The following is a 27913-nucleotide window of genomic DNA, read 5'->3' as shown; positions in this document are numbered from 1 at the left end:
TCCCACGTGACCTTCATAGCCCATGCGTAGTGCGAAATCAAAACCGCGGCCTTCTGGCAGCCGCGCATTTGCCTTGGCACCGTGACCGCCTCCGACCCCGGCTTCGCATCGCAACCCTCGGCCCCGTCAGCTCGAGTTGCGGGGAGACCCCTCGCTCATGCCCGCAGAGTAAGAGGGCGCCGCTTGACACACACACCGCTGAGGCGTACGTAGGCTTCGTGAGATGTTGACTACCTCGCCTGGTACGCAGGAGGGCGTGGGTTCAACCCCGATCCTGACGCCTGCTGCTGTATATTTGGAGTTGGCGTGTCTCTCACTCTCTCATCATCATCATCACGGTGGCTAGGAGATGTTAACTACCTCGCCTGGTATGTAGGAAGTCGTGGGTTCAATATCGGCCCCTGACAACGCCTGCTGCTGCTGTATATTTGGAGTGTACGGTCTCTCTCTCTCTCCCCGTGGTGGCGTGGATTTTTCTCCCGGGTCCTCCGGTTCTTTTCTCGCCACATTTAGAATCAACATCACGTGTTTTAGAGTCTTCTCGTTGAGCAATAATTTGTGGTCGGGTCGCTTCTGAATAAGAAGACCCACTGAGGGTCTTACCAGGTAAAATAAAATAGTTTAGTTTCATTTATGTGTGTTTTAGTGATTTGCTTAGCTTCCTATACTTGGCATTCCTGTTGCATTTGTTGTTGTAACGTTGTGAACCACCCCAACTGTGAAAAAGAGCTCATCGGATTATTTAAGTATTCACACATATTCTCATTCTGAAGGCGGGGAGAGCTTAGACGTGGCATCATAGGAGTACCGTACAACAATTGCTGTCTTTCCGTACCGTCCTATGCCACTCAACACATAGCCTCGCAGCCTATAGCACATTGACTTATTATGCATGCTGGACGACCATCCAAGCACTATCCAGGCTCCAACCTGCTTGGCTTCTTGCTAATCTGACAACAGGCGCATTTGGCTGCAGGCGGATATGTTGTGGAAAGTCGTCGGGGAAATGACTTGGCTGTGGTAGTGCTATAATGTGGCGCCACAAAGTGATCTCAAAGTCTTTTAACAACGACGTTCTGAGGAATTGGATGCGTCCGATAGGATGTCAACAAGGGGGAGATGGAACGATGGATCATTATTAACATCGTTGGATCATACAAAATAGTGGCAGCTGCGGTTTAGGGTGGCTGTCATCCAGCAGTGGAGTAATCATGGCCAATGATGATGAAGGAAACTCCACGCTCGTGTCCCTAAACCACCAGAGTTTGTTTTCTGCCTAAATCGTTAACTAAACTTCAAACATTGTCGGGACGAAAGCCAATATAAACAGAATTCCTGTCTGTGCCTCCGCACACAAAAATGTTTTAGCCCATCAGCCTATTGGCTTTCCAGATCAATATCAGGCTGAATGTGTTGCTCATAAATATTCCCACTGTTTATATCGAGACGTTGAATACAGCAACACATTGCACTGATTGGTCTGTGCGAGTCTCTGGGTTTCACGTCAGTCTATGGGTTGCTGTTTCTGTACAGCCTCTTGAGATGTGGGTGCATGTAAATGATACAGGTAGGAACAACAGGTTCCACACTGCCCACCAGGGATTATTTGTCTGCCTGCCGTGCATATTTGTCTGTCGTGCACGAATGCGCTGTCCAACCAAGTTCCTACCTGCCCACTCCGAAGGAACGTGTTATATGAAGGCACGTTCTGTTTTATTTTATGTAACGAATCTGACCCTTGTCTGGACTCTGATCCCTGTGATTCCTTGCAGCCCGCACGATGTCCAACTCGCTGCGCCATGAAGTGATACAGCTCTACAAACAGGTGAGCAGTGATGGGGAGCATCTTCAGCGGTGGATTGAGCACAGCTGCCTTTAGAGAGGCGGTCGTGAGTTCTGGACGTCGCTAGTTTAAAAAAAACTGAACACCGAGACACCCGTTGTTGCGTTACGGACGCAGTACCAGTGTGATTTGTTGTAACATTTCCCGCTTGTAAAATGTGTCGGCCGCGAGCAGCTGCTGTACCTGGGGCGCGAGTACCCCAAGGGTGCCGCCTACTTCCGCGACCGCCTCAAGCGCTCGTTCCAGCGCAACGCGGACGAGCGCGACCCGGAGAAGATCCGCGCGCTGCTGGAGCGCGGCCGCTACGTGGGGCGCGAGCTCGAGGCGCTCTACCACGTGCGCAAGTACCGCGCCCTCAAGCGCCGATACTACTACGACGACACCAGAGGCGGCGGCGTCGGCGGCGCCGGTGGTACCGGGGGCCGTGGCACCAGCGATCAGGACTGACGGCGCTCGACCGATTGGTGGTCGCCGGTGGTGTTCGGCGGGAGGGGATCGGGGTTCGGTGGTTCGGCAGAAGCGTTTGGAGTTGCGTGGGTTTGATTCCCGGCGATCGTTTGGGATTAGGTGGCGGAGACAATGTTGTGGACGCGGTCGCTTGACATGGATGCTGTACGCACCTGATCCTTGTCGGACATTCACCACTCGCCTGACCCTCGCCAGCCACCAGTTCATACAATAGTGGGACGTCCGTTGAAATTCAATCGATAAGCAGCGCTACGGCCAGTAACCGCAGTTTTTGGGTAAGGGGTCAGATATTTGTGTAATTCTGACCTTGTTTCCTTAAACTGCATAAACATAAACATATCACAAGATTTTTAATGCCACCTTCACGTTATAGGTGGAGCGGTTTATGATGACATATCCCGACAAACATATGTACATGTAAATAGTACGCATGTATGTTGAACTTCTTTTGCGCCGTACGTAGCCAACCGTGTTAAACGGATGTGCGGGGGAAGGACAACAAACTAAACAGACAAAAAGTGACTTTTATTAAAATATACTCTTGTGAGTTGAATCGCACAGATAGTGGACTTTTTGTCCGATGCATATGACAGCATCTTCAGATGGGATTGCATTTTACTTTATAAGCCCAACATGTGAATGGGGTGTCAAACCCTTGTAGCCACGGTGGATTCTCTTTACAAATTGGCAAAAATGTGTTATTTGACGGGTGTCCCTGGAAAAACTTGATGATCAATCTGCATATAAGATCATTTAAGCGAGCTACATTGGAAAACTGTCATCGACTTTTGATAGTGTATATTGTATCATCTCCCCACAGATGGACTTAATCACTTTTTCCCATTGACTTAATCCACCTCTCAACTGACGCCAACTACTTACTGGACCATGGGATAGTATGGGTTCTGGAGTTGTTCCCGGGAAACCCGATCAATTAATTGAATCACAGTTGTGCCAGCAACTTGTTCAACTAGAGACTCCAGATTAATCGCGTGTTTGTTGACATCAACATTTTAACTCCGGATCTCAGCACTGCCACCTCAATGCTTGACAGTGTTAGCCTCCTATGTAGCCTGACCATTTCTCCAAATGCGTTGCGTCTTTCGAGTTGTACCGTAAAAGCCTCTTCTCCGGGAGGGTTACCTTCTTGAAAACGCTCGCGCATGCAGAATTCGCGAATGCAGAAACCCGGTTCCAGTGGGGAAAGGATGGGGTTGCGTTCCTGGGACGAGTGATCATAGCGGGTAAATGGCAAGTGTTTAATAACAATTACGACAATACGTAATATGTTTTGAAGAGTAATGTGTTTTTTAAAATTTCCTTTGATGATGATCTACCAACGGGTTTACTGTATTCACATTGCCAGTTATATCCCAGTTGGTGCCATGATGTTGTAACACAGTATCTCAAAGGGATTTGTCACCGACAACAGGAGTGGTCACGTATTGTCTGGGGAGACACCGCGCTAGAATAAAACCTCTTAAAGCCAGACTACATTTTGTGGAGAGCTTTTACAGTTATGGGGCATGTCTGACATACTTTAATTGAGGACAGTTGACTCGACTTCGCGTGCTAAATGACGGAGAGGATGGCCGTGGATAAGTAAAAATCGCGGATAATCCACAATTATCCATCGATGGATGCGCGTGCTCAGTGATGATAACACTTCCCTGCTCTCGCGCAGAAGACTCGGCCCGCTAAGTGGATGATAGCAGAGCCACGCCAATCAACATCAATCAAACTCCGCCCACACTGTTGTAAAGATATGCAACTCCTGTACTGTAGAGGCGATCACGTTTGATTCACCGGAGCAACATGTTTGATCGATTTAAGCACGTGACTTGCAATACACATTTACAAGAATAGTTTTTAGATTATTAATTTGGGCTTAAGGGAAATCCATTAGTTGTTAATTTATGTGAAAATCTCAGGTGCGCGATTAATCCGCAAATCGGATAAACCACACGCGGATTATCTAGTCTAGTGTCATTGCTAAATCACTACATTTGGGAATGCTGCCATGGTAGTTGAAACGAAGGCACAAGTTTCTCGAATTCCACCGGCTCTTCACCCCGCAGTATAAATGGCTACACCGCTGTTCGTCGATTGTCAGGTCGCAACGTGGTGGCGTTAAAGCGAGGATACTCCCATCTCTTCCAAGACTTGCGCCCAGCGTAGAAGAGTAAGCCAAACTACCCGACCGATCCCAGAGCGGAGTGCCTCTACCGTCACCCCGAGTGGAGAATCTCTGCCGAGACTCCCGGTGGGGAGAGTGTTGTCTTGTCGAGTCGTGTGTACGTGACGTCGCATGCTTCTTAAATACAAAATTGTAAACAAATGAATCAAACTTTTCCGAGTCCCGGCCTGTTTTTCCTCCTGCCTGTTTGCTTCCCTAGTGTGTGTTTGTGTGCGCGTGTGACCACACCGCGTTTCACTCCCGTATACCACGTGTGAGGGCTGCCCCGGAGAAAGAAATAGAAAACCGATAGGCTACAAATTCTCATTTGTCCAAAAATTCGGGGTCTTCGTTGAGAATTGGTGATTGATCAAGTGTACGAGAAAGTACATTTATAAGTTAGTTGAGTGGCTCTCAGCGGCACCACGGTGGCGAGATATTAAACCCTCTCGCCTGTTAGCCAGGAGATCGTGGGTTCGATCCCGACCCTGACGTCTGCGGTATATTTGGAGTTTGCGTGTCTCTCTACCCGCGGTTGTGTGGATTTTTCTCTGGGTCCTCCGGATTTTTTATCCATATTTAGAATCAACATCGCACGTTTAGAGTATTTGGCTAGCCAGGTCGCTTCTGAAAAATCAGCTATTATAGCTCGGTGGGTCCTTACCTTGTAAATAAAACAATTGTTTTGAATAGATACAAATAAGTAATTTGTAAAAAAATTCATCTGAGAGAAAAATCTTCGAAGATCCAAATGTTGAAAGAGAAAAATTGCTCGTTTGGGGAAACTCATTGTCGCCCTCTACCGAAATAAACTCAGCAGTGTTCCTCTCGATTTGCCTTGAGAGTCTGTGAGTCTTTCCTGCTTTAAACAAGTTTAATGATAAATGTATACTGATAATGAATACATACTTGCATTGTTTGTCTTCATGGGCTATACAGGTTATCGATTTGTTTTCTATTTCGATTTAAAGCTTTCGTGACTGCAGGGATTCATCTTCTTGGTTCTTTCGGTAAAGTCACATCGAAGGGAAATAATTTAAATTTACCGAAAGAACCAAGAAGTTGTTTCCTATTGTTGAATTAACAACCTTGGCCCGATCTCCGAACCCGAGCCCGGATGGGGGTGTGGGGGTTGACCCTTGAGAGTGAATTGGGATTGGGTGACCCACCGTTGTACTGACAACAGGAGCAGCAATGTCCACCGTTGTGGCTGTCCTCATGTATTCATCGAGCAATAGTACAGTCTGTAAAACAGAATGAAAGATTTGTAACACATTCCTGCGGAGAGAGCTGGTAGGAACGTTGGGTTGCTCGGTCAATGGCCAGGGTCAACGGCGGCGTGGTGTATTCCGCAAATATGCCCGACTGTGAGGGCGGGCACAAGCCGGCGTGAGTAGGTTAAACGTTGAGTTTTATAAGGGCACCACTGGGTGACCAGCCCCTCCCCACCCAGCCCCACCCTTCCCACCCCCCACCCAGCCCCACCCAGCCCCTCCCCACCCAGCCCCTCACCACCCAGCCCCACCCCTCCCATTTTTGGATGCACGTCGGACGGACACAATAATTCCCTGTGGGCTGGTGGAACCAGGTGGTTCCTACCAGTATGAGTAATGTGGTTCCTTACTTTGGTGGGGAGGTGGGGGGGGTGCAGAGGTGGTTAAAATTAGATTCTAAATCAAAGCCATTCCATCAGTTTCCCGGTATCGACCCCCAATTATGTGGAGAGTTTGTCGTTTAACGCGGCAGTCGTAGCAGTAGCGGACGCACTCCTGCAAAAAGTGCTGCGTCAAAGCGAAAACAATTTCCCCCCGTAAATAAAACGTGTATGCACGCCGCGCCACGCAAGTTGAGATGGCGGGACAACTAACTTGAGGGCACCGTACAATCCTGCGTGTCGTACGCTAAACCGCTCGGCCACCACCGCTCAAGAAGATATCTTCGTCGTCGACTGCGCAGAAACCGCGCTATAACGGGTGGGTGGGGGGGCACTTTCGCCGATGGAACAACACTGATCCTATGATCACTGTTTCATTGCTTTCATGGCTTTGTTTTGGTGATTTCGAAAAGTGTATTGGTTTGGCCATGTTTGTTTGTTGTAGTACAGAGTTAGACTGATGACCTTAATCTAAGTTGTCTTGTGGTTGTTGTTGTTGTTTGACTTGCATCCCACTGGGATTTTTGCACACAGCGTTGGTGTACAGTGATTCTTTTCTGCAATATTTTGCTGTCTTTTCTTGGATTTTCTGTTTGCACTTAGTCACATATTCACTTTAAGATGTTTTTTGTTTTTTGTTTGTTGCGGTTGCACCCGATTTAAGAGCCGAATGGTTCACAGGGCTATACCTAATAAATGAACTTGAACTACCAAAAGAGGCTCAGAGCTGCTAGACTGAGGCTCCCCTAGAGTGCAGTGGTGTACATTCAAGAAGCTCATAAGAGACAACAGACTTAAGTCTCTGCACCGTTGTGCGAAAAGTGTTCCCGCCCAACGAGAGAATTCGCCTTATAGCGAAAACGCGTTGTGCGAACGCGCGTTAAGCGAGGACTTACCGGCGGTACGGCGCGGCCAATCACCACCATCGATTCCAATTTCTTTTAAAAGTTTAACGCGATTCGATTCCTATTGCAATACACACAACGCGTGCTAATCGCGACGTTTCGATTCCTCTGAACCCGGTTGTCGACTCCGGTCATAATGACCGTTACCGGGGGGGGGGCTGCTGCGGCGACGACATCGCGGATCAATTCGATTACTTCCGGCGACGGAATCGACTCGCGCGACTCCGTCGCCGGAAGTAATCGAATCGATCCGCGATAACGTCACCGATAGCAATGGCGACCTTGAGGACGCAGCTGATGCTGCTGAGGCTGTCGAAGACGGCGGCGGCGTCTCTCGGCGTCCCGAGGCGCTCGGCGGCCTCCCGCCTCGGCCCCCTCGCAGGCGGCACGGCCACACGGCGGGGCCTCGCTCAACACAGCGGGTGAGGGTGGTGGTGGTGGTGGTGGTGGCGGGGGCTGCGGTGAAGCGTCCCGGCCATAGGAACGTGGAGTTGGTGTCGAGTGTGTTTGGCCTCAAGTTGGCTTCAGTTTCGGCGGTTGCCCAGTACTTTTTTTTTTGTCTTCTACTAGGGCCGATAAAATACCTACCGCTTTGTGATTGTTGTGCTGTGGATGGACTTGGTCCCGCCGATAGGAATGTGGAATTTCCACCAAAGGCTCAGTCGAGAATGGAGATAAAACGCATGAGTGGACTATGTCTCTCCATATAAGTCTGTTGTAGATGCAACCCATCGGCCCCAGGATTGAACATTTTAAAAGTCATTGTCCACTGCTTTGTATTGTTTCTGTGGTGAACAATATGTAGTCAATTAAGGAGGCATCGCTGATTGTTTTATTCAAATTATCTACGACGGCCCTGTGTTGTTATTGTGAGTTGTGCACGAAATAATTTGCGTCCAACTCATATGACCCCCATGCCTTAGAGGTTTTCCCATTATCCAGAGTTATTTTGGAGGTTTTAACATCTGGCACAACGCACCACCAGCATTTGGCTGATGAGACACTAATTCTAGATTTGAAGCTTTCGTGACTGCAAGGATTCATAACTCTTAGGTTTTTTCGGTAAAGTCACGTGGGTAAAAAATAATATAAATAAAATAATAATAATTGAAAATAAATCAATTAAATCACGACGTTTCGGAGGCAACACAAGTCTCCGTCTTCAGGTGGGACCGTCACAGCTAAATTTACTGATACAGTGACTTTACCGACTGTGACTTTACCGAAAAAATCTAAGAGTATGATGAGACATTGCTGCATGTCAAAACCGGAAATGTTTACAATTGTAAATGTTGTGGATTTACTGTCCAACACACCGGCGGGGTGTGTGATGTGCTCCTAACGAATTGGCACATCGTGTTTAAGTGAATGTTGTTACATTTTTGTATATCGTTATTTTGATTTCGAAAACATGGGTAATCTAAATTGTACTATGGTTGTTATTGTTTGACTTGCATCCAACTGGGATTTTTTGCACGCAGCGGTTTTTTTTTTCTGGAATATTTGCTGGTTTATTCAGGATGTTTCTCTTGCGCGTCGTCGCTTTAAGATGTTCTGTGTTCATATTTAGTTTGTTGCGGTTGCACCCGACTCAAGAGCCGCATGGCTCACAGGGCCATAACTACTAAATGAAACTTTAAATGAAACTTGAAACGTGCTAAACCCTTCATAAATTGGCCGTGTCGGGTGGTGGCGGCATTAACGATACATTGATATTTTTTACGCAATCTAACCCAAAAAAGCCTGATACGTGTTAAACTGACCAATTGCAGGAGGTCATGAGGTCGATCACGACCCTGACATCTGTATATTTGGAGTTTGGATGTTCTCCCTGTGGTTGCGTGGATATTTCTCTGGGCTCCTCCGGCTTTTCACTCCACATTTAGAATCAACATCACGCGTTTCGAGTATCTGGCTGCTGCTAGACCTTTCCACGTGATGATAAGCGACTTCGTCTAGCTATCATTTGTGGCCAGGTCGCTTCTGAAAAACAGCTATAAAATAATACTGGTAGGAACCTCCTGGTTACACCAGCCCACAGGGGATTATTGTGTCCGTCCGTCGTGCATCCAAAAATGGCAGGGGTGGGGCTGGGTGGGGAGGGTAGGGGTGGGAGGGGTGGGGCTGTGTGGGGTGGGGCTGGTCACCCCGTGGTGCCCTTATAAAACTCAACGTTTAACCTACTCGCCCTCACAGTCGGCCATATTTGCGGAATACACCACGCCGCCGTTGACCCTGGCCATTGACCGAGCAACCCAACGTTCCTACCAGCTCCCTCCGCAGGAATGTGTTTACTCCACCCCAATTGCTGGGCAGTGAAAGTAAATCGTGACTTGTCAATTCCCCCCCTCGCCGAGCAAGTAGTTGGGCAGTCTCCCTCTTCGGTGATCATCAGCAGTGTCGAACTCGTGCTCCGGGCCACTGCTCCACCAGTGGTGGGTGACAGCGTGGAGGAGAGTGATCATTGTGTTAACACTTCCTTTAGTTGGTTGGGCACTCACTAGAGCAGTGGTGGTTCTTAACCACCACTGGGGGTGTGAGATGCCCTTTCTGTGGGTAGCGAGACGTGGCCAGATTTCTTTTTTTAGAAGGTAAATCATCGAAAACACAAATTAAGGCACATAAGTTAAAACTTACTTTATTTCATCAAAACCTTATTTCATCATAACCTGTGTATTAACATTTCTTTTTTTTTACGATTGAGAACCAAAGGGGTGCATTTTTCGATTTAGAGCTTTCGTGACTGCAGGGATTCATCTTCTTGGTTCTTTCGGTAAAGTCACGTAGAAGGGAAATAATAAAAATAAAACATAATAAAATAATTCTCACGACGTTTCGGCCACAACGCAAGCAGCCGTCCTCAGGTGAAGAACAGGTCAGTCGGAAAGACAGCGTCTGAATGACGCTGTCTTTTATATGTTTTATTTTTATTATTTTATTATTTCCCTTCTACGTGACTTTACCGAAAGAACCAAGAAGATCAAAGGGGCGCAATTAAGAGTTCCCGGGATTTCTTCTTCTTCTGGTAATCATCAAAAGCGTTGCCGGGCCCCGTTGTTCCCCAGGCTCCCGGGAGCCGTCGGGGAGCGGCTGTGGGGCCTAGGACGCCTCAACCACGTGGCGGTGGCCGTGCCCAACCTGGAGGCGGCTACGCGGCTCTACAGGGACGTGCTAGGCGCACAGGCAAGGATGTCTCGCTCCGATTAAACGATACAGCAGACCCGAGGTTCCACAGTGACATCGGTTCACGTTTTGTTGTGGTTAACGTTTCGCCTCCCATAACATTTTGACTAACGGTACCATGTTTACGTCATGCGCACTCGGGGCGCCAATTGTTGGTCAATCCGAGTGCTCGTAAGCGGGGCTGAGTAAATGCAGAGGGAAAAACCGGAGGACCAGGAGAAAGATCCATGCGACCACGGGTAGAGAGACACACAGACTCCATATATCCACTTTTACACGTAGGCTTTCGTGAGAAATGTTCATCATAAAAAGTTTTTTTTTTTTTGGGTGATATCGAAATATACAGCAGGCGTCCGTGTCGGGATTGAACCCACGACCTCGTGCATACCAGACTGTTGGGGCAAGTGCTGTTAGCGAGCACCTATGAAGGGCTGGCACGGTACACGAGGCGGTGGGTGACCGGCACCACGCCCGACCGCCTTTGTCTCCCCAGTTGCAATGTTAACACACCGCACCAGGTTCTCATTTGAGGCCGAGTCGACTTAGCGGAGGCCCAGGACCGGTTCAGATATTCGTCACCGGTGTTCGCCATGAGTGGTCGCCGGGTTTATACCGCTAACATGTGTCCGTACATACATGTGTCATAGCAGATAATATCTACCGATTGAAAACGTTCTTGTTTCAAAGGTATTTTGTGGCTAAAGCCGTTTGCCGTGTTAACATCTATTGGCCCCGGTTTGTGAGCGCTGCTTGCCGTGGTCAGTAGTTTAAAATTGATCAGCCGTGGTTGGTGAGCCAGTTTTTTTTATCCGCGGATAAAGGGGTGCGTGCCGTGCGTCCACCAGTGGTTCGCCGCGGATTCAAACCTGCCGGCCACGTCTTAGCGAGGACCGCTTTGCCGCGGGTTGGCCAAGACGCGAATCGTTTTCCCTGCTGCGTGCAGCCCGCCGGCCGCGGTTTTGGCGAGTGCCGCGTGATTACCGCCCGCAGGTGAGTGGCGTCATGCCGTTGCCGGAGCACGGCGTCTCCACGGTGTTCGTGGACCTGGGCAACACCAAGATTGAACTCCTGGAGCCGCTGGGAGATAAAAGTCCCATCGCAGGTGACACTCCGTGGCCCCCCATCCCCACTACATCTTCCGCCATCTCGCGTTGTCCCGCATTGTTAGTCTACGTCCTCACGGCTGCCTCGGGACATCTTTGCGTCCAGTCTTGCATATTCCGCGTGTCCCGCCTTTGTTCTCGTCGTCTGCCCGACGCTACCGTTCTATTAACCCTTTGGCACTTCCGAGACGCGTATTCTGCAAGTGGCAGGGTGGGTGTCCCCGTTTCACCGCTGTACCTCGGAGAGCGCGAGCTGGTCAGCGGTAATTTTATTTAGAGGCGCAGCAGCGCCGCTGTTTTTAAAAGACATCTCACCGCAGAGAATCTCAGCGACACTGACCGCACTCTGTGGTAGCTGGCGCCAAACTGTGCCATGCGCCCTCCCGCATGGTGGTGAGATGTTAACTACCTCGCCTGGTATACAGGAGGTTGTGGGTTCGATCATGACCCTGACGTCTGTGTATTCGGAGTTTGCTTATTCTCCCTGTGGTCGTGTGGATCTTTTTTCTCCCGATCCTCCGGTTTTTCCCTCCACGTTTAGAATCGGCATGCAATTCCTGAATTTGGCTGCCGCTATAACTTGGTTGAGCGATCATGTGTAATAGCCACACCGCTTCTGAAAAAGAGCTACATCGCTCAGTAGGCCTTACCTGGTAAAATAAAATAGTTTAGTTGTATTTGTATGTTTTTTTTAGTGATTTGCTTAGCTTCCGATACTTTGCGCCTACCGTGGTTTTTTTTGTATTGTTGGAACGTTCTGACCCACCCCTACTGGACATCTGTGAAAAGTAGCTTTACCTGGTGAGATCAAAAGTTGAGTTTAACATGGCCTTTAAACACGTTCCTTCGGAGTGGGCAGGTAGGAACTTGGTTGGACAGCGCATTCGTGCGATCCGTGTCACGCGGCGCAAGCTGCGTGGGGCGGCGCGTCACGTGGTGCCGAGCCCGCCCGAAGCGCTCTATGAAATACAAATCGAGGGTGTGGCTATGCACGACAGACAAATAATCCCTGGTGGGCAGTGTGGAACTGTTGTTCCTACCTGTACTTCCGATGTACGTGTACTGATGATGTACGCGTACATCATGGGCAAGGGGTTAACTGTCCCGTCTATGCTCTCTCTCTCCTGGTGCTGCAGGCTTCCTGGCGAAAAACGCGAGCGGGGGTCTGCACCACGTGTGCCTTGAGGTGGACGACCTGGCGGCGGCGCTGAGTGCCGTGCGCGCCATGGGGGTGCGCCCCCTGGGCTCGGAGCCCCGCCTGGGCGCGCACGGAAAACCCGTCATCTTCCTGCACCCCAAGGACTGTAGCGGCGTGCTCGTGGAGCTTGAGCAGGCGTAGCCGGGGACACGGTGGAGGGGCGGAGACACGGTGGGACACGGTGACACGGAGGTGAGGTGGGAGACGGTGGGGACACCACGGGTAGAGGCACGGAGGTGAGGTGGGAGACGGTGGGGACACGGGTAGAGGCACGGAGGTGAGGTGGGAGACGGTGGGGACACGGGTAGAGGCACGGAGGTGAGGTGGGAGACGGTGGGGACACGGGTAGAGGCACGGAGGTGAGGTGGGAGACGGTGGGACACGGGTAGAGGCACGGAGGTGAGGTGGGAGACGGTGGGACACGGGTAGAGGCAGCAGGACACGGGGAGAGACATGGAGGATGCAGGGGTCACAGCAGGACACAAGGAAACAGGGAACCGGAATAGCGCGACACGGGGGGATAGCGACCCGCAGATGCTCAGGCAACACGAGACATGGGGAGGGCTGGGTATGGGCACGTATGTGTGTGTGTGTTGAACTTCTTTCGCACCGTACGTAGCCAACAGTGTTAATCAGAGACACTGGGACTGCGAGCTCTTGCGAGGGGGTACATCGATACCAGATAAGCACTTGGAACAAGGGAAAGTGTCGTGTACGGACAGCAGTGGGCACTGTATTCTGTGTTGCCCAAGTGGCATGTTCAATTGGACAAATCTGTTGTCAGTTAAACATTGTGTAACGAAGCAACACGCCACCACATTTCAATGAACACAGAGTGAAAATCTGTTAACCGTTTTAAGCGTTTCACAAATTACGATAATATAAAAAAAGACAAATACCTCACTTTGAATGCACGTGTAGCGTTTATTTAAGTTAATCCTGCACGAGGCTCGGCTTAATTAGAAATTAAGGAAATCGTGTACAAAAAGAGAAAAATCCGTCATTCGCAAACTCCATTCCAAGGTACCAACGAGCCACTCCCACGTTTTGAATGTTTTCGCATCTCCCCAACGGAAGACCACGTCTCCCTGGGATCGTTCGCGTGCAGAAACGGAATTCGGGAGTAGCACAAACTGAACAGGGAGGGCGACACAGATCTAAGTAGTGTGGCTCACGGTTCGAGGTTGGAGTTTGGGTCCAGGTTAGGATTAGAGACAAATAGGCACCTTTGTTTGCCCTGTTTGAAACAGCACCAGACTGGGTCTGTAACTGGAGATTGAGTTTGGAAAAGCCAATTATGATGGTGCCCGCTGTTAGCCAGATGGGGTTCCATATTTTTGTGCGCGATGACGAACGATGGATTGCAATTCGCCAGTCACAAACAGACTCGCACAGAACCACCACCGCCTTGCATTGGCCCATAGACTAAGACCCACACAGAGACCCATAGAAATCCATACAGACAAAACCCACAGACTCGCCCCAGAGACCTGCATACGCTCATATGACTCGCACAGAAGACAGAGAACAACTCGCACAGAGAACCCAGAGATCGACTCAACAGACACCCACAGACTCGCGATGAGACATCCGTAGACTCGCTTAGTCCCACACTCGAGAACACAATGTCGTGTGAGTGATGGATCGCACTTCACCGTAGTCACCGCTCACCTCCCAGATGTAGTTCTAACCCAGTTAAGCGCAATCCAGAAAAAATCTAGCAAAGGCGGCAGTACAAACAGTACCGAGGTTCGGGTTGGGCTGTGGTTAGGGGTCATTGCAAATGACGCTTTGGCCAGACATGGACGGATGTGATGAGGAGCCGAAACCTCCGCAAGGTTAGCTTTTTGGTCTCGTCGTGGTTTCACGTTCAGTGGCATCATAAGTAGCAGCGCTCTGCCCTGGCCTCGCCGTAAGCCCTGCTCCGCTGGTCTCGACGCGCGCAACAAAAACAACGGCGTCTGAGAGCGAAGAATAATAACGACAATTTCTATAGCGCCGTCAACATTGCAAGCCGTTACACGGGTGCTAAGCGAGCGGATGGTTTGGGTGAATACGTGTACGAGTGAGTGAGTGAGTGAGTGTGAGTGTATGAGGGTGAGTGGGTGAGTGTATGAGGGTGGGTGGGTGAGTGAGTGAGTGAGTGTGTAAGTGTATGAGAGTGAGAGTGTGTGAGTGTATGAGAGTGAGAGTGTGTGAGTGTATGAGAGTGAGTGTAAGTGGGTAAGTGTATGAGAGTGAGTGAGTGTATGAGGGTGGGTGGGTGAGTGAGTGTGTAAGTGTATGAGGGTGAGTGGGTGAGTGTATGTGAGTGTAAGTGTATGAGGGTGAGTGAGTGGATGAGAGTGGGATGAGTGTGTAAGTGAGAGAGTGAGTGGGTGGGTAAGTGTATGAAGGTAAGTGTATGAGAGTGTGTGAGTGTATGAGAGTGAGTGTATGAGGGTAAGTGTATGAGAGTGAGTGGGTGAGTGTATGAGTGTGAGTGTAAGTGTATGAGGGTGAGTGAGTGGATGAGAGTGGGATGAGTGTGTAAGTTTATGAGGGTGAGTGAGAGAGTGAGTGGGTGGGTAAGTGTATGAGAGTGTGTAAGTGTATGAGGGTGAGAGTGAGTGTGAGTGGGTGAGTGTGTAAGTGGGTAAGTATGTAAGTGTATGAGAGTGAGTGGGTGAGTGTGAGTGTATGAGGGTGAGAGAGTGAGTGGGTAAGTGTATGAAGGTAAGTGTATGAGGGTGAGTGAGAGAGTGTGTGAGTGTATGAGAGTGAGTGTAAGTGGGTAAGTGTATGAGAGTGGGTGAGTGTATGAGAGTGGGTGAGTGTGTAAGTGTATGAGAGAGTGTGTATGAGAGTGCGTGTGAGTGAGTGTGTGTGAGTGTATGAGAGTGCCTGAGCAAGTGGGTGCCAGTGAGTCTCCTCACTGTGGGAAGTGAGCGAACGACGGTTGGGTGAATCAACGTGTACGAGTGGGCGAGTGTCTCAGGGAGAATGGGTTGCCTGAAATGACTTTGTCTGTGCGCGAGTGAGCGAGTGAGCGAGCGAATAAGCAAGTCTCAATCTCACTGTGGGAGTAGATGAGTGAGCGACTTGGTAAGCGGGCGGACAAGCGCCGGTCTCGACGATCGGCCGAGGAGCTGTCCCGCCCCCCGCCCAGCGTCGTCCTGTCGCGCGCGACCTCAGTAGGCGAAACGCGACGTGGCGGCGTACTCCAACTCGTCCAGCGCGGGGTTGCACGCAAACTGCAGCATGGGCGGCGGTCCGCACATGAGCACGAGCACGTCGGCCGAGGGCGGGGGCAGGTGCTCGCGCACCATCGCCGCGCTCACAAAGCCCTGGCCAAACTCCCAGCCTGCGGGGGGGACGGGGGAGACACGGAGGTACAATGCGGCCACGGACTCGCCACGGACTCGTTATCGTGGTGACGTCGTCAGCCGTGGTTCAATCTACCGCCGCCGCACCAAGGCCTTCCCCCCCCATGCCATCGAAGGCCGTGGGGGCCAACTCGCGGTTCCACACAAGAGCAGTCGACCTGCCCACCCACATATCTCCCCATTTACCTGCCTAAAAACTTACCCCCCCTACCCCCTCGCCTACCTAGCCATCCATCAGTCCAACACACCCGCCCGCCTGCCTGCCCGCCCGCCTATCGAACCATAAGCCTCTCTGCCCGCACAGCTACGCACGCACGCCCGCTCACCTCCCCGTCTACCCGTGTGGCCTGCCCACAGACCCTACCCCTGCTGACCGCCCTGCCGCCTATCCCCTTTGAACTTCTCTCGCACCGCGGCACGTAGCCAACCGCGTACCAATCGGAGGTGCGAGGTGGGGGGGGGCAGCAAGCTAAACGCAACAACAAGCAGTTGTAAAGAAGCGAGTCTTCATATCGGTAAAATCACGTAGATAGGTTCAAATAAAATAACAAACAACCACGACGTTTAGATCACAACACAAGCGATCGTCATCAGGAGGACGATTGCTTGTGTTGTGATCGAAACGTCATAGTTTTTTGTTAGTTTCTTTGAACCTATCTACGTGACTTTACCGAAAGACCCAAAGAATATGAGTCAAGATTTAAGTGAGTCTTCAACCTGGAACAGAACTCATTTCTTTAGAACCACCTTCCTCTAGCGGCGGGACTGATCACGAGGCGTCGACGAGGTCGCCACGACGTGGTGGGATGGGGGGATAGACAGGGCACATGGGTGGGTGGGAAGGTGGGTAGGCAGGCAGGTAGCTGGGCGGGTAGACAGACACGGGGATAGGCAGCAAGTAGTCGGGTGGAGAGGTCGGTGGGCAGATAAACAGGTGGATAGGTAGGTGAATGGGTGGGTAGTTGTGCAGGAAAGATAGGCTTATGGGTGGGTGGGTAGGTAGTTGAGCAAGCAGGTAGTTGGGCTGATGGATGGGTAGGTAGGTGAGGGGGTAGGGGTTTTTAGGCAGGTGAATGGGGAGATATGTGTGTGGGTGGGTGGGAAGGTGGACAGGCAGGCAGGCAAGTAGGTGGGCAGCTAGGCTTAAAGGTATGTAGGTAGGCAGTGTTGGGCTGATGGGTGGGTAGGTAGGTAGATGAGGAGGTAAGTATGCAGGTAGACAGGCAGGCGGGTGTGTGGCCGTCTGGCTGGCGGTGTGGCCTGTACCTTGTGGTGCGCGGTCGAGTGTGAACCACAGCTTGAACTTCTGCGGATGTTCAGCCGCAACCTCCTCCAGCTCGGCACGCAGCAAGATGTCCTTCTCCTCCTGCACACGGCCACACAAAGACAAAGATCCCCCGTGTAGCCTGTGACAGACTGATGGGGCGAGTGCTGTTTGCGAGTAGCAGCACCTATGAGAGCCGTCACGGCACACGAGGGGGGCGTGTGGCCGGCTCCACGCTCGGCCGCCTTTGTCTCCCCAGTGGCGATGTTTACTGCACATCGCACCAGGTACGCGCCTTAGTCGGCCTAGGGGAGGCCCAGGACCGATTCAGACGTGGTGTGTTGTGGTGCGGTGTGTTGTGGTAGTGGTGTGTTGTGGTAGTGGTGTGTTGTGGTGCGGCATGGTGTGTTGTGGTAGTAGTGTGTTGTGGCATTGTGTGTTGTGGTGCAGTACGTTATGGTGCGACATGGTGTGTTGCGGCATTGCATAGTGTGTCATGTTGTGGTTTGTTCTCCTGTGCCATGGTGAGTTATGAATCGGTGTGTTGTGGTGAGGCATGGAGTGTTGTGGTGTGACATGGGAGTGTTGTGGCGAGGCATGGAGTGCTGTGGCGTGACATGGAGTGTTGTGGTGTGACATTGGAGTATTGTGATGTGACATGGGAGTGTTGTGGTGTGACATGGAGTGTTGTGGTGTGACATGGGAGTGTTGTGGCGTGACATGGGAGTGTTGTGGCGTGACATGGGAGTGTTGTGGCGTTTGAACCCACCTGGTTGGCAAAGATGAGATGGCATGTGGTCTTGTCTGCGGGATTGTTCACGATCTGCCGGACGAGCTGCAGCATCGGAGTGATTCCTGAACACGACACCGGACACGGGGAGCGATGGGCCACAAATACAAAGATCCCCCGTACAGCCTGAACACACTGTTGGGGCAAGTGCTGTTAGCAAACGCACGCACAGCGCTGACCGACGTCATCTAAAAAACGAATATCGTGAACCGTGCGAGGTACGACATCGTCGTGCAGTGTACGCACAACCACACTCATCGGAGGTGCGCAGGAAGGATAAACTGTGGGTCTCTGTGAGTCTATTGGTCTCCGTGTGAGTTTGTGGGTCTCTGTGAGTCTATGGGTCTCTACATAAGTCTATAGGTCTGTGTGAGTGTGTGGGTCTCTGTGTGAGTCTATGGGTCTCTGTGTGAGTCTATGGGTCTCTGTGTGAGTCTATGGGTCTCTGTGTGAGTCTATGTATGCATGCATATTGAACTTCTTTCGCACCGTACATAGCCAACCGCGCTAACTGAAGGCGCGCGGCGGGAGGGCGGGTAAAACAAACTAAACACAACAACAACAACAAGCAGCAGTTCTGAAGAAACGCATTTTTCAATTTGGACGACGCTGTAACAGCGCGTGGCAGCGCCGGCGGGCTCACCCGTGCCGCCTGCGATCATGCCCAGCCGCCGCACCTTGCGGTCCTGCGGCTCCGACTTCTTGTCGGGCCGGATGGCGAAGACTCCTGAATGGGGGGGGGGGGGGGCGGAGAGTCGGGCCGGCGATCAAACTCCGCAGTCGATCCGAGCATTGCCGCCGAGCGACGAGAGAAAAGCATTCCCGCTCGCAGTGCGATGCGCGGGACAAAGCGCGCCGATACGGCATCGGCGACGATGATGATGATGATGGGGGGTGTTTTCACTGTTCGTGTGTTGGCCGGGGTGGGGGGGGGGCGCCAGTGGCCCCCCTACGGGGCCTTGCAATGAACAACACTGATCCAGACTAAGACTACCAAAGGGTCCATTGTGAATTCAAGAGGCTCAGAGCTGCTGGACTCCCCTAGAGTGCAGTGGCGTACATTCAAGAAGCCCATAGACACAACGGACTTAAAGTCTCTGCTCGGGTTCAGTCAGTGGCGTAGCCATCAAGGTGTGCAGGCGGTGCAACTGCTCCCGCGCCAGTGAGTCGAAGAGGGGGGGGGGGGGATAACCCGGGCGTGCCAACCACGCTGCTGATGCCACTGCACGGGAGGCTGCCCCCCCCGCCCCGCGTCAGTGTCACCGTGTCCCCCTCTCGCCTGGAGCCTTGTAGACCAGGAGGCCGTTGGGCCCGCGGAAGTCGATGCCGTCGCCGATGTTCATCTGGTCCAGGTACTGGGACATCTTCCCGCCCTCTGGGAATTTCGGGTGGACGCCCTTGAAGTAGACCTGCACGCGTACACACACACATACACGTCACATACACACACGTGCCACACACACGCCTGGGTGGCGTGACACCCGGGTGACGTGAGACCCGGGTGACGTGAGACCCGGGTGACGTGAGACCCGGGTGACGGGACCGTCTCACCTTCACCACGAGGTCCACGTAGCCCTTATCCTCATCGCGTGACACCGGCGTGTAGGGCCGGATCACCAGGTTCCCGTCCACCTTGGTCGTCAGGTACACGTGCTGACCTGGCAGCGATCAACGACACACAAATGCGCACACCGCTTTAGTAGCTTATCATCGCTGACTTGCATTGTCCTTGTGCTGGTTGCCTTTTGGCGTTTCTCCGATCTAACGCCGGCGGTGAGACAAGGCCATCAAGGAGGCCGTCTCTGGTGTAGGCTAATCAGTTTCAAGAACAGGCGCCTAATCAGTGCACTTTTTGTTGTTGTTGTTGCATTTTTACCACAAGTGCTTGTGGTTAATGCAGGCTTGATGCCTCGTAGTATTTGGTCTTTCAACATCTTATAACCACCCTGTGTTCTTGCTGGAAAGGCTTAAGCATATTCTTTTGTTGTCATCATCTTGATACTGGCAAAAAGGGTCCCCCATAGATATAAAATATATAATTGACTACGTTTGAGTCTCAATTGTTTGGGTCTCAATCAAGATCCTGTAACCTGGTCTCCTGGAGTTGTTTCAAGACTCTGAACCTGAAACTCAATCTCCCGAGAGGCAGATCTCAATACGTTCATCTCGAAAGATGATCTCCCCTGGAGCTTAAGTCTCAGATCATGAATGTGAAATTCGCTCTCTTGGAACGGACACGAAAAACACGCTGCTCCGTGAGCGTAGCGCATCAGCCTTGAAGGCGCGGGGTATTTACTCGGCAAATAATGACAAGAAAACCAGCAGCAGGCGTCGTCACAGTCGGGATCGAAAACCCACGACCTCCTGCGTACCAGGTGAGGGAGTTAACATCTAGCCATCTAGCAGTGGATAGACCACGGCCGACGCCGACGATTGTATCCCATCCTTGCAGCGACAGGGACTCACCCACGGGCAGTCCCAGCACATGCTGCGGAGACGGAAGTGCAAAGCGGAACTTCCTCGTGTCGTGGCTGATGATCTGCCGAGTGGGCAAACAGATGGGGGGGGGGGGGGAGAACAGCCGTCACCGGGGGCCGACACGGCAGGAGGCACCACGGGCAGCCAGAGGTCGCAAACGGGTTTTGATTCCTTACCCGTACCCGGCCACACCAGGGTCGCAAACAGGTACCCATACCCGTACCCGGCCGGGTACGGGTAGCCAGGTATCGGGTAAGGTACGGGTATCGGGTACCCGGTTGCGACCTCTGCGGGTAGCCGAGCCGGCACGAGAAGCCGCCCGGCTACTGCGTTCCCGGCGCATTGGATCGTCGCAACCACACCTGCTCACGGGCCTAGTGACATACCCACGTATAGAACGGCCCACCGTTACATACGTGAACACTCATTTCTTTAGAACTTTGTGTCTGGATGGGTTTCTCGTCGTTTATGTACATATGTTGAAGTTCTTTCTCGCCATATATGAATAGGTTTTACCCTTTCTGGCAATAAAAGAGCTGTGTTTAAACACCAAACAGAAACCTTTTTTGCAAGGATTCATGTCTGCATTGAACACATATACTTGAACATGCAAACAAAAAAGCATGCTTTGGTAGTTGATGATGCATTGTCTTTGACACCGATTGGTCCAAACCAGAGAGACAGCTTTCTTTAGAGCCGAGTCTCAAACAGTGTTGGAAGGTCCCATTACGATATTCTTTCTCACCGTACGTAGCCAACCGTAACAATCGGAGGTGTGGGGCAAGGCCGACCAAACGAAACACAAAAAGCAGTTCTAAAGAAACGAGTTTGTCAATCTCGATGATTTAAAAGTGCACAGCTTCCTAATATCGGAAGGGCGTTCCAGACGGCCGCAGAAGCACATCCGAAAGCGCGCGATGCGGTGACCGTCTTCGTTTGATGGTCAGAACGTTTCCTTAAAACGTTCTGCATTTCACTCAACAACAGCCTGGGAGCGCAGAAGTGAAGCTCAACAATGGATGTTGCTGCACTGCCAACTGCTGTCTGTCACGTGTCCCCCCCCCCCCCCATGGGCCTGCAACCACCTCAACCCTCCCCCGGCCTGAACCCCTTGCTTAGATTCCCACGTATGACATCAGACGCGTAGGTCACAGGCGCGCCTGACCTGGCCATTGCGAAACTCCGGAGGGAGCGAGAGGCATTCAGAACCAACCGGGGTTTGAACCCAGGCACCCGGGACACGGACAAACACCGGACCTTGAACCCACGTGCGTTGAACACAAACACGCTCACACCAAAGGGTTCATTGGACTCTGATTTAGAATAAAAAAAACTAAATCCATACCAGCAGTTGGCGATGCCCCAACGACGCAGCTATTTCAAATGACAGTAACGTGTGGCAACACGCCATACTGTGGAGTTGCATGGGTTCAAGCCCTAGTTCTGGGTGTCTCTCTGGGGACGTTCATAATGGCCATGTCGGAGCCAGTCGGCCGGTACCGATCAGATTTAAACTCTGGGCCTCGGTGTGTGTCTCTCTCTCAGGAGGTTCACAGTGGCTGTGTCAATGGCACCTACGTACGTACGTACGTTGAACTTATTTCGCACCGTGCCAATTGCAGGTGCTAGTCGGTGACCTGCTGCATGTGAAGTGTGGCAATCTTCCACAATCATGCTGGATGAGGGGTCTCCCCAGGGCATAGAGGGTGGGGGTCGTGCGGGTTTACACGACCACACTTCACCAAACTGGGAGAGTACGGGGCTTGGTGAAGCAGCAAAGCGCAGAAGCGCTTACACTATGAGACCTCCTTTACCAGTGGCAAAATATAGTAGTAGGTTTCTACCCTTTAAACTGGTACAAAACTGACACCTTTAAGGACAGTGCATATCATTACCATCATCAGAGTTGTTTCTTTTTGTTTGCATTTTGACTGCTTGTGTTGAGGTTATTGCAAACATGATGCCTTGTATAAAGGTGTCAGTTTTGTACCAGTTTAAAGGGTAAAAACCTACTACTACGCAGAAGCGCTGTCGCAGAAATACAAAAGTGGCCTTTGTTGCGTTGGCCTCTTTGGTGCCCGAAACGTTGTCGCCCCAGGGGCAGCCCTGCAACGACTTGTTGTCGTGCAGGGCGGACGCCCGTCCCAAGATTCCAAGCGCCATTCCCGGCTCAATCCTTGTTTTCGCCTGCGGGAGGGGGGGTCTAACGAGATCGGGCGGGCGCGTTCTGGCCCACCTGGAATGCAGAGGAGACCGTCATTCGGCGAATGGATTGACAGAGGGCCACGTGCACGCTCGCACGCACACAAAGATAAAGATCCCCCGTATAGCCTTAACAGACTGTAGGGGCAAGTGCTGTTAGCGAGCACCTATGAAGGCCGGCACGGCACGCGAGGGGGTGGGTGGCCAGCACCACGCCCGACCGCCTTTGTCTCCCCAGTGGCGATGTTTACACACCGCACCAGGTACTCATTTGAGGCTGAGTCGACCTAGGGGAGGCCCGAGACCGGTTCAGATAATCGTCACCGGTGTTGGCCGTGAGCGGGAATCGAACCCGGGTCGCCGGGTTCATAGCGCAGCGTAGCGCTAACCGCTACACCACCGCTCCCCACACACACGCGCACACACACACACACGCGCACACACACGCGCACACACACACACACGCGCACACACACACGCGCACACACACGCGCACACACACACACGCGCACACACACGCGCACACACACACACGCGTGTAACTTGTACCACCAGTTCAGGGCCTCCCGACAGAGATGACCTTTGCCCCCCGACTGTTTTTTGTGAGCAGAAGGAGACGGAGTAAGAGGAAAAAATAATCCGATAAAAAAAGACAGATACAGTAGATCATCGATAATTATCCGGCGGCTTCGGAGTGGGTGCCGGATTTTAAAAAACGCCGTCGGGGATCGAACCCGGTGCCCCCCCCCCTCCCCCGTTATACCTCCTTGTCGACCAAACGCAGCGGGTACTTGATGCTGGGATCTTTGAGAGTGATGGGGTCTTTGCTGGCCGCCGAGCCTCCGAAGAATAACCCCTTGAGCATGAATATCGCAAACGCCAGGCCGCCCAGGATCACGGTGAGCACCTGCATGGAGGCGGGAGAGGGAGCACAAGCGGGAGGATTAATCCACAGTTCAGGCTGTCGCGTGACGAGGCTGCTTTGTTGTAATTGTCCGGCGAAGAGTTGCTGTTTTGATTTGGTGTGCTGATCTTAAAGGTGCATTGAAAAATTATTATACTCCGACTGATGCTCCTGCTGTTGTGGAGTGACTCATGCAGCCAGCTACGGCTGCAGGGTTTTGGTAGTACATGTTGTTAATGTCGTTTATTGTGAAAATTCCGTCACAGTTCCTATGATCACTGTCTCATTGGTTTCATGGCTTTATTTTGGTGATTTCGAAAAGTGTATTGGTTTGGCCATGTTTGTTTGTTGTAATACAGAGTTAGACTGATGACCTTAATCTAAGTTGTCTTGTGGTTGTTGTTGGTTGTTTGACTTGCATCCCACTGGGATTTTTGCACACAGCGTTGGTGTACGGTGTTTTTTCTGTAATATTTTGCTGTGTTTTTCTTGGATTTTCTGTTTGCACTCAGTCACATATTCACTTTAAGATGTTTTTTGTTCATGTTTTTGTTTGTTGCGGTTGCACCCGATTCAAGAGCCAAATGGCTCACAGGGCTATACCTAATAAATGAACTTGAACTTGAATTGTAAATGCGGCAGTGGGTTTACTCTCACAGCGGTGAGTGCTGTACTACTGACGAATTGGCACGTTCTGTTTACGTGACAAACCTTACTAATTGGCTGTGTCGGGTTGGTGGCGGGTTTAACGACACATTTATATATTTTAAGCGATCTAACCCAATAAAAAAAACTCTTATCAATCAGCAAAAACATCTGCCAAAGTCCGTCCGTTTGTCGTGGTAACTCCGATCCATTGCGAGTGACATTTTAGTGGGACGTTGTGTTGGGTTACTGCCCAAAACGGGATCCGAGCTAGCTCTGCAACATCAACTTCCGCACTCGCATGTTCTCCGACACACAAACGACAGCTCAGCAAAGCGGCTCATCACCATCATGTCGATATGTACAGCAAGCAGGCAAATACTCTGAGAGCGTGTTTCTAAATGTGGAGGGGAAAGCCGGAGGAGGACCCGGAGATAAGTCCACACAGTGACCACGGGGAGAGAGAAACACGCCAACTCCAAATACACAGCAGCAGACGTCGTCAGGGTCGGGATCGAACCCACGACCTCCTGTAGACCAGGCGAGGTAGTCAACATCTCCTAGCCACCGTGATGAGAGAGACACGCAAACTCCAAATATACAGCAGCAGGCGTCAGGGTCAGGATCGAACCCACGACCTCCTGCATACCAGGCGAGGTAGTCAACATCTCCTAGCCACTGTGATGAGAGAGACACGCAAACTCAAAATATACAGCAGCAGGCGTCAGGGTCTGGATCGAACCCACGACCTCCTGCGTACCAGGCGAGGTAGTCAACATCTCCTAGCCACCGTGATGATGAGAGAGACACGCAAACTCAAAATATACAGCAGCAGGCGTCAGGGTCTGGATCGAACCCACGACCTCCTGCGTACCAGGCAAGGTAGTCAACATCTCCTAGCCACCGTGATGATGAGAGAGACACGCAAACTCCAAGTATACAGCAGCAGGCGTCAGGGTCAGGATCGAACCCACGACCTCCTGCGTACCAGGCAAGGTAGTCAACATCTCCTAGCCACCGTAGCGCCCCATACGAACTCGGTCATCCGAGTTTGATCGCGAGCCACGGCTGAACAACATCAGTTGGCGAGTGACGAATCAGAATCTTTGTCATTCGACTCCAGGAGGAATCCGATGAGCTATGAAGCTCTTTGTTAATTGCACAGTCGTCCAGCATGAGGGGGGGCGGTGTGGTGTCAGTCCTGCCCCTCCCCCCTCCCCCACACAGCCACCGCACGGCCCAGCGTGGTGAAGTATGGTCAAACGAACCCCATCCACCCAAACCTCCCATCCAGCAGTGGATGAAGCAAAGCGCCCCCCACGGTTCACGGGCCCGTTGGGGGGGAGACGAGAGGGTCGCGCTCCCATTGGCTGCCGAGGTGGCGCCACGCGCGAGAGGCGCCCTCCGATTGGTCGAGAGAACGCGGCAAACGCTAAATAACATTTTAGCATCTACGTGGGTGTCTGTGTGTATGTGTCTACATGTGTGTGTGTGTACGTGTGTGTGTGTCTAGCGGAGCGCCGGGTGGCTAAAGCACAGCAAGTTGGTATAGTAGGGGGCACAGGTGGTGCATCAACCACTCATCTCGCTCATCTCAGTCAGTCGACCCGTGGCACCTGCTGGGTCTGCCCCGTGACCTCCTGCCAGCGGGCGTTCGACACGTGGCCTCAAGGTGCACATGGCCTGGCACAAGCGTCGTGGTGACGTCACCGCCACTTAGTGACGAATGGCGGTTGTTGTGTAGGTGTGTGTGTGTAGGTGTGTGAGTGAAGGTGTGAGTGTATGTGTGAGTGTGTGTGTAGGTAGGTGTTTTTAGTGTGTGTGTGGCTGTGTGTTGAGATCGTCTCCCCACCAGTGGCGATGTTGACTACAACACAGCACCGGGTCACTCGTTTGAGGCTGAGTCGACCTAGGGGGAGGCCCAGGGACCGGTTCAGATGCTCGTCACTGATGGGGTTTGTGGCCCTGAATGGGAGTCGAACTCGGGTGGGCCCAGGTTCGTGTCGCAAGCGAAGCGCTAACCACTGCGCCACCGCTCCCCACACACACAAAGATCCCCCGTGTAGCCTTAACAGACTGTAGGTGCAAGTGCTGTTAGCGAGTAGCAGCAGCACCTATGAAGGCCGGAACGGCACACGAGGGGGTGGGTGGCCAGCACCACCCAAACACACAGACACACACACAAAGACACGCAGACATACTCACACACAGACACACATAAAGACACAGACAGACACACACACGCACACATAGACACGCAGACATACACTCACACACAGACACACATAAAGACACAGACAGACACACACACGCACACATAGACAGACAGACATAGACACACACACAGACACACCCAAACACAGACACAAAGACACGCAGACACACAGACACAAAGACACGCAGACACACACTCACAGACACACATAAAGACACACGCAGACAGACACGCACACACAGACAGACACACACACAGACACACACACGTAGACACACACACAGACAAACTCCACAACAACACGGCAGAGCAATGGAGTTTGTAACACACCGCGCGGGCTACACCCAACTCTGGTTCATGCGACTCGTGCGTGTCGTGTGGGTGGTGCGTGTGTGTTGGTGTGGTGGGTGTTGTGGTGTCGGTGTGGTGGGTGTTGTGGTGTTGGTGTATGTGTGGTGTTGGTGTGGTGGGTGTTGTGGGGTGGTGTTTGTGGAGTGGGTGGTGTTGGTGCGGATGTGGTGTTGGTGTGGGTGTAGTGTGGGTGGTGTAGTGTGTGTTGTGGTGTTGGTGTGGGTGTAGTGTGGATGTGGGTGTGGTGGATGCCCACCACTCGGCACACGTTAACTCACCAGAGCCAGCACCATCGCTACGAGCCTCACAACTCACAACTTGCGCAAATGGAGACGCTGATTCGTGGAGTGGGTGGTAGTGATGGTGAGTGGTGGTGATGATGGCGTGGTGGTGATGGCGTGGTGATGGTGGTGGGGATGGTGATGGCGTGGTGAGGATGATGGAGGGTGGGTCGGTGGGAGTGCAACGAGGACTCAAAGCGCCCTGGGGGCACCGACAAAGTTGCAAAGACAAAAGGGGCCGTCCATAGATGACGTCACGCGATTTTGACCCCCCCCCCTCGTCACACGGCGTCACAAAAAGTCAGACCTCCCCCCCCTCAAATATGACGTCACAAAGCTCTGCCCCCCCCCCAAAACCATGTTTCCATTATGAAAATAAAACATGCTTCAAATCGCTTTAAACTATTGTCATTGTAGTGCGTATTTAATGTGGCGCTGCACTCTGATGTTGTAGGAGAAAACATTTATTAATTGTATTATGTTATATTTTTATTATTTCATTATTTCCATTCTACGTGACTTTACCGAAAGAACCAATAAGATGAATCCCTGCAGTCACGAAAGCTTTAAATCGAAATTTAAGTCTAATTAAGTAGAATGTGTTGTCTATATTTATTTAAAGTTGCGCATTTTGATGTGACGTCACATTTCTCAAACCTCCCCTCCCTCGTCACACATCGTCACAACTGTCTGACACCCCCCCTAGGTGCGTGACGTCATTTATGGACGGCCCCAAAGGCCCACCCCCCACCGTGTCGCCTTGAACAATGCTGTTGGTCGGGGCCAAGTGCTGTTAGCGAAGGGGTGGGATGGTCTGTCTCCCCAGTGACGATGTTTACACACCGCGCAAAGATACATACTAATTTTGAGGCTGAGTCGACCTAGGGG

At 51.8% G+C, this 27913-nt stretch overlaps 3 protein-coding genes across 5 annotated transcripts; 2 read left to right on the top strand and 1 right to left on the bottom strand.

The window, feature by feature from the left end:
- The first annotated feature begins 37 nt into the window (after positions 1-37).
- ETFRF1 (electron transfer flavoprotein regulatory factor 1) lies at positions 38-5311 on the top strand. The gene is made up of 3 exons (XM_078882212.1): positions 38-168; positions 1773-1825; positions 2018-5311. Exons 2-3 carry the CDS (start codon positions 1781-1783, stop codon positions 2288-2290), a joined length of 318 nt encoding a protein of 105 aa, XP_078738338.1. The 5' UTR covers positions 38-168; positions 1773-1780; the 3' UTR covers positions 2291-5311.
- Positions 5312-7298: 1987 nt separating this feature from the next.
- Positions 7299-12795, top strand: MCEE (methylmalonyl-CoA epimerase). Of its 2 annotated transcripts, XR_013640533.1 has the most exons (5): positions 7299-7468; positions 10112-10229; positions 11220-11331; positions 12469-12722; positions 12779-12795. XR_013640533.1 is itself a non-coding variant. In XM_078882210.1 (4 exons), exons 1-4 carry the CDS (start codon positions 7320-7322, stop codon positions 12669-12671), a joined length of 582 nt encoding a protein of 193 aa, XP_078738336.1. In that variant the 5' UTR covers positions 7299-7319; the 3' UTR covers positions 12672-12772. The 2 variants fall into 2 exon arrangements, 1 of the variants encoding a protein (XP_078738336.1); XM_078882210.1 differs by lacking the exon at positions 12779-12795 and having other exon boundaries at positions 12469-12772.
- A 1620-nt stretch (positions 12796-14415) lies between these two features.
- Positions 14416-27179, bottom strand: LOC144951858 (NADH-cytochrome b5 reductase 3-like). Of its 2 annotated transcripts, XM_078882206.1 has the most exons (9): positions 27023-27178; positions 23393-23536; positions 20416-20488; positions 19501-19607; positions 19229-19358; positions 18593-18676; positions 17929-18014; positions 17162-17261; positions 14416-15873 (listed from the first exon to the last, which is right to left on the bottom strand). In XM_078882206.1, the coding sequence occupies exons 1-9, from the start codon at positions 27035-27037 to the stop codon at positions 15701-15703; spliced, it is 912 nt and encodes a 303-aa protein (XP_078738332.1). In that variant the 5' UTR covers positions 27038-27178; the 3' UTR covers positions 14416-15700. The 2 variants fall into 2 exon arrangements, with proteins under 2 accessions (XP_078738332.1, XP_078738331.1); XM_078882205.1 differs by lacking the exon at positions 14416-15873 and having other exon boundaries at positions 16626-17261; positions 27023-27179.
- Between the last annotated feature and the right edge of the window lie 734 nt (positions 27180-27913).

Source organism: Lampetra fluviatilis, chromosome 64, assembly GCF_964198595.1.
Source record: "Lampetra fluviatilis chromosome 64, kcLamFluv1.1, whole genome shotgun sequence".
In the NCBI taxonomy this organism is placed as follows: Eukaryota; Metazoa; Chordata; class Hyperoartia; order Petromyzontiformes; family Petromyzontidae; genus Lampetra; species Lampetra fluviatilis.
The sequence above is the reverse complement of the archived record's forward strand: the minus strand, read 5'-3'. Positions and strand labels throughout refer to the sequence as shown.

Bases quoted from the DNA above. Each gene is read 5' to 3' on its own strand.
- ETFRF1 (XM_078882212.1), top strand. From the start codon at position 1,781: ATGTCCAACTCGCTGCGCCATGAAGTGATACAGCTCTACAAACAG. The intron at 1,826-2,017 runs GTGAGCAGTGAT...GGCCGCGAGCAG, and splicing joins TGATACAGCTCTACAAACAG to CTGCTGTACCTGGGGCGCGA.
- LOC144951858 (XM_078882205.1), bottom strand. The intron at 19,608-20,415 runs GTGAGTCCCTGT...GATCGCTGCCAG, and splicing joins TGTGCTGGGACTGCCCGTGG to GTCAGCACGTGTACCTGACG. The intron at 18,677-19,228 runs GCGAGAGGGGGA...CCCCCCATTCAG, and splicing joins CCTGGTCTACAAGGCTCCAG to GAGTCTTCGCCATCCGGCCC.
- MCEE (XM_078882210.1), top strand. From the start codon at position 7,320: ATGGCGACCTTGAGGACGCAGCTGATGCTGCTGAGGCTGTCGAAGACG. The intron at 10,230-11,219 runs GCAAGGATGTCT...TACCGCCCGCAG, and splicing joins GGGACGTGCTAGGCGCACAG to GTGAGTGGCGTCATGCCGTT. The intron at 11,332-12,468 runs GTGACACTCCGT...CTGGTGCTGCAG, and splicing joins AGATAAAAGTCCCATCGCAG to GCTTCCTGGCGAAAAACGCG.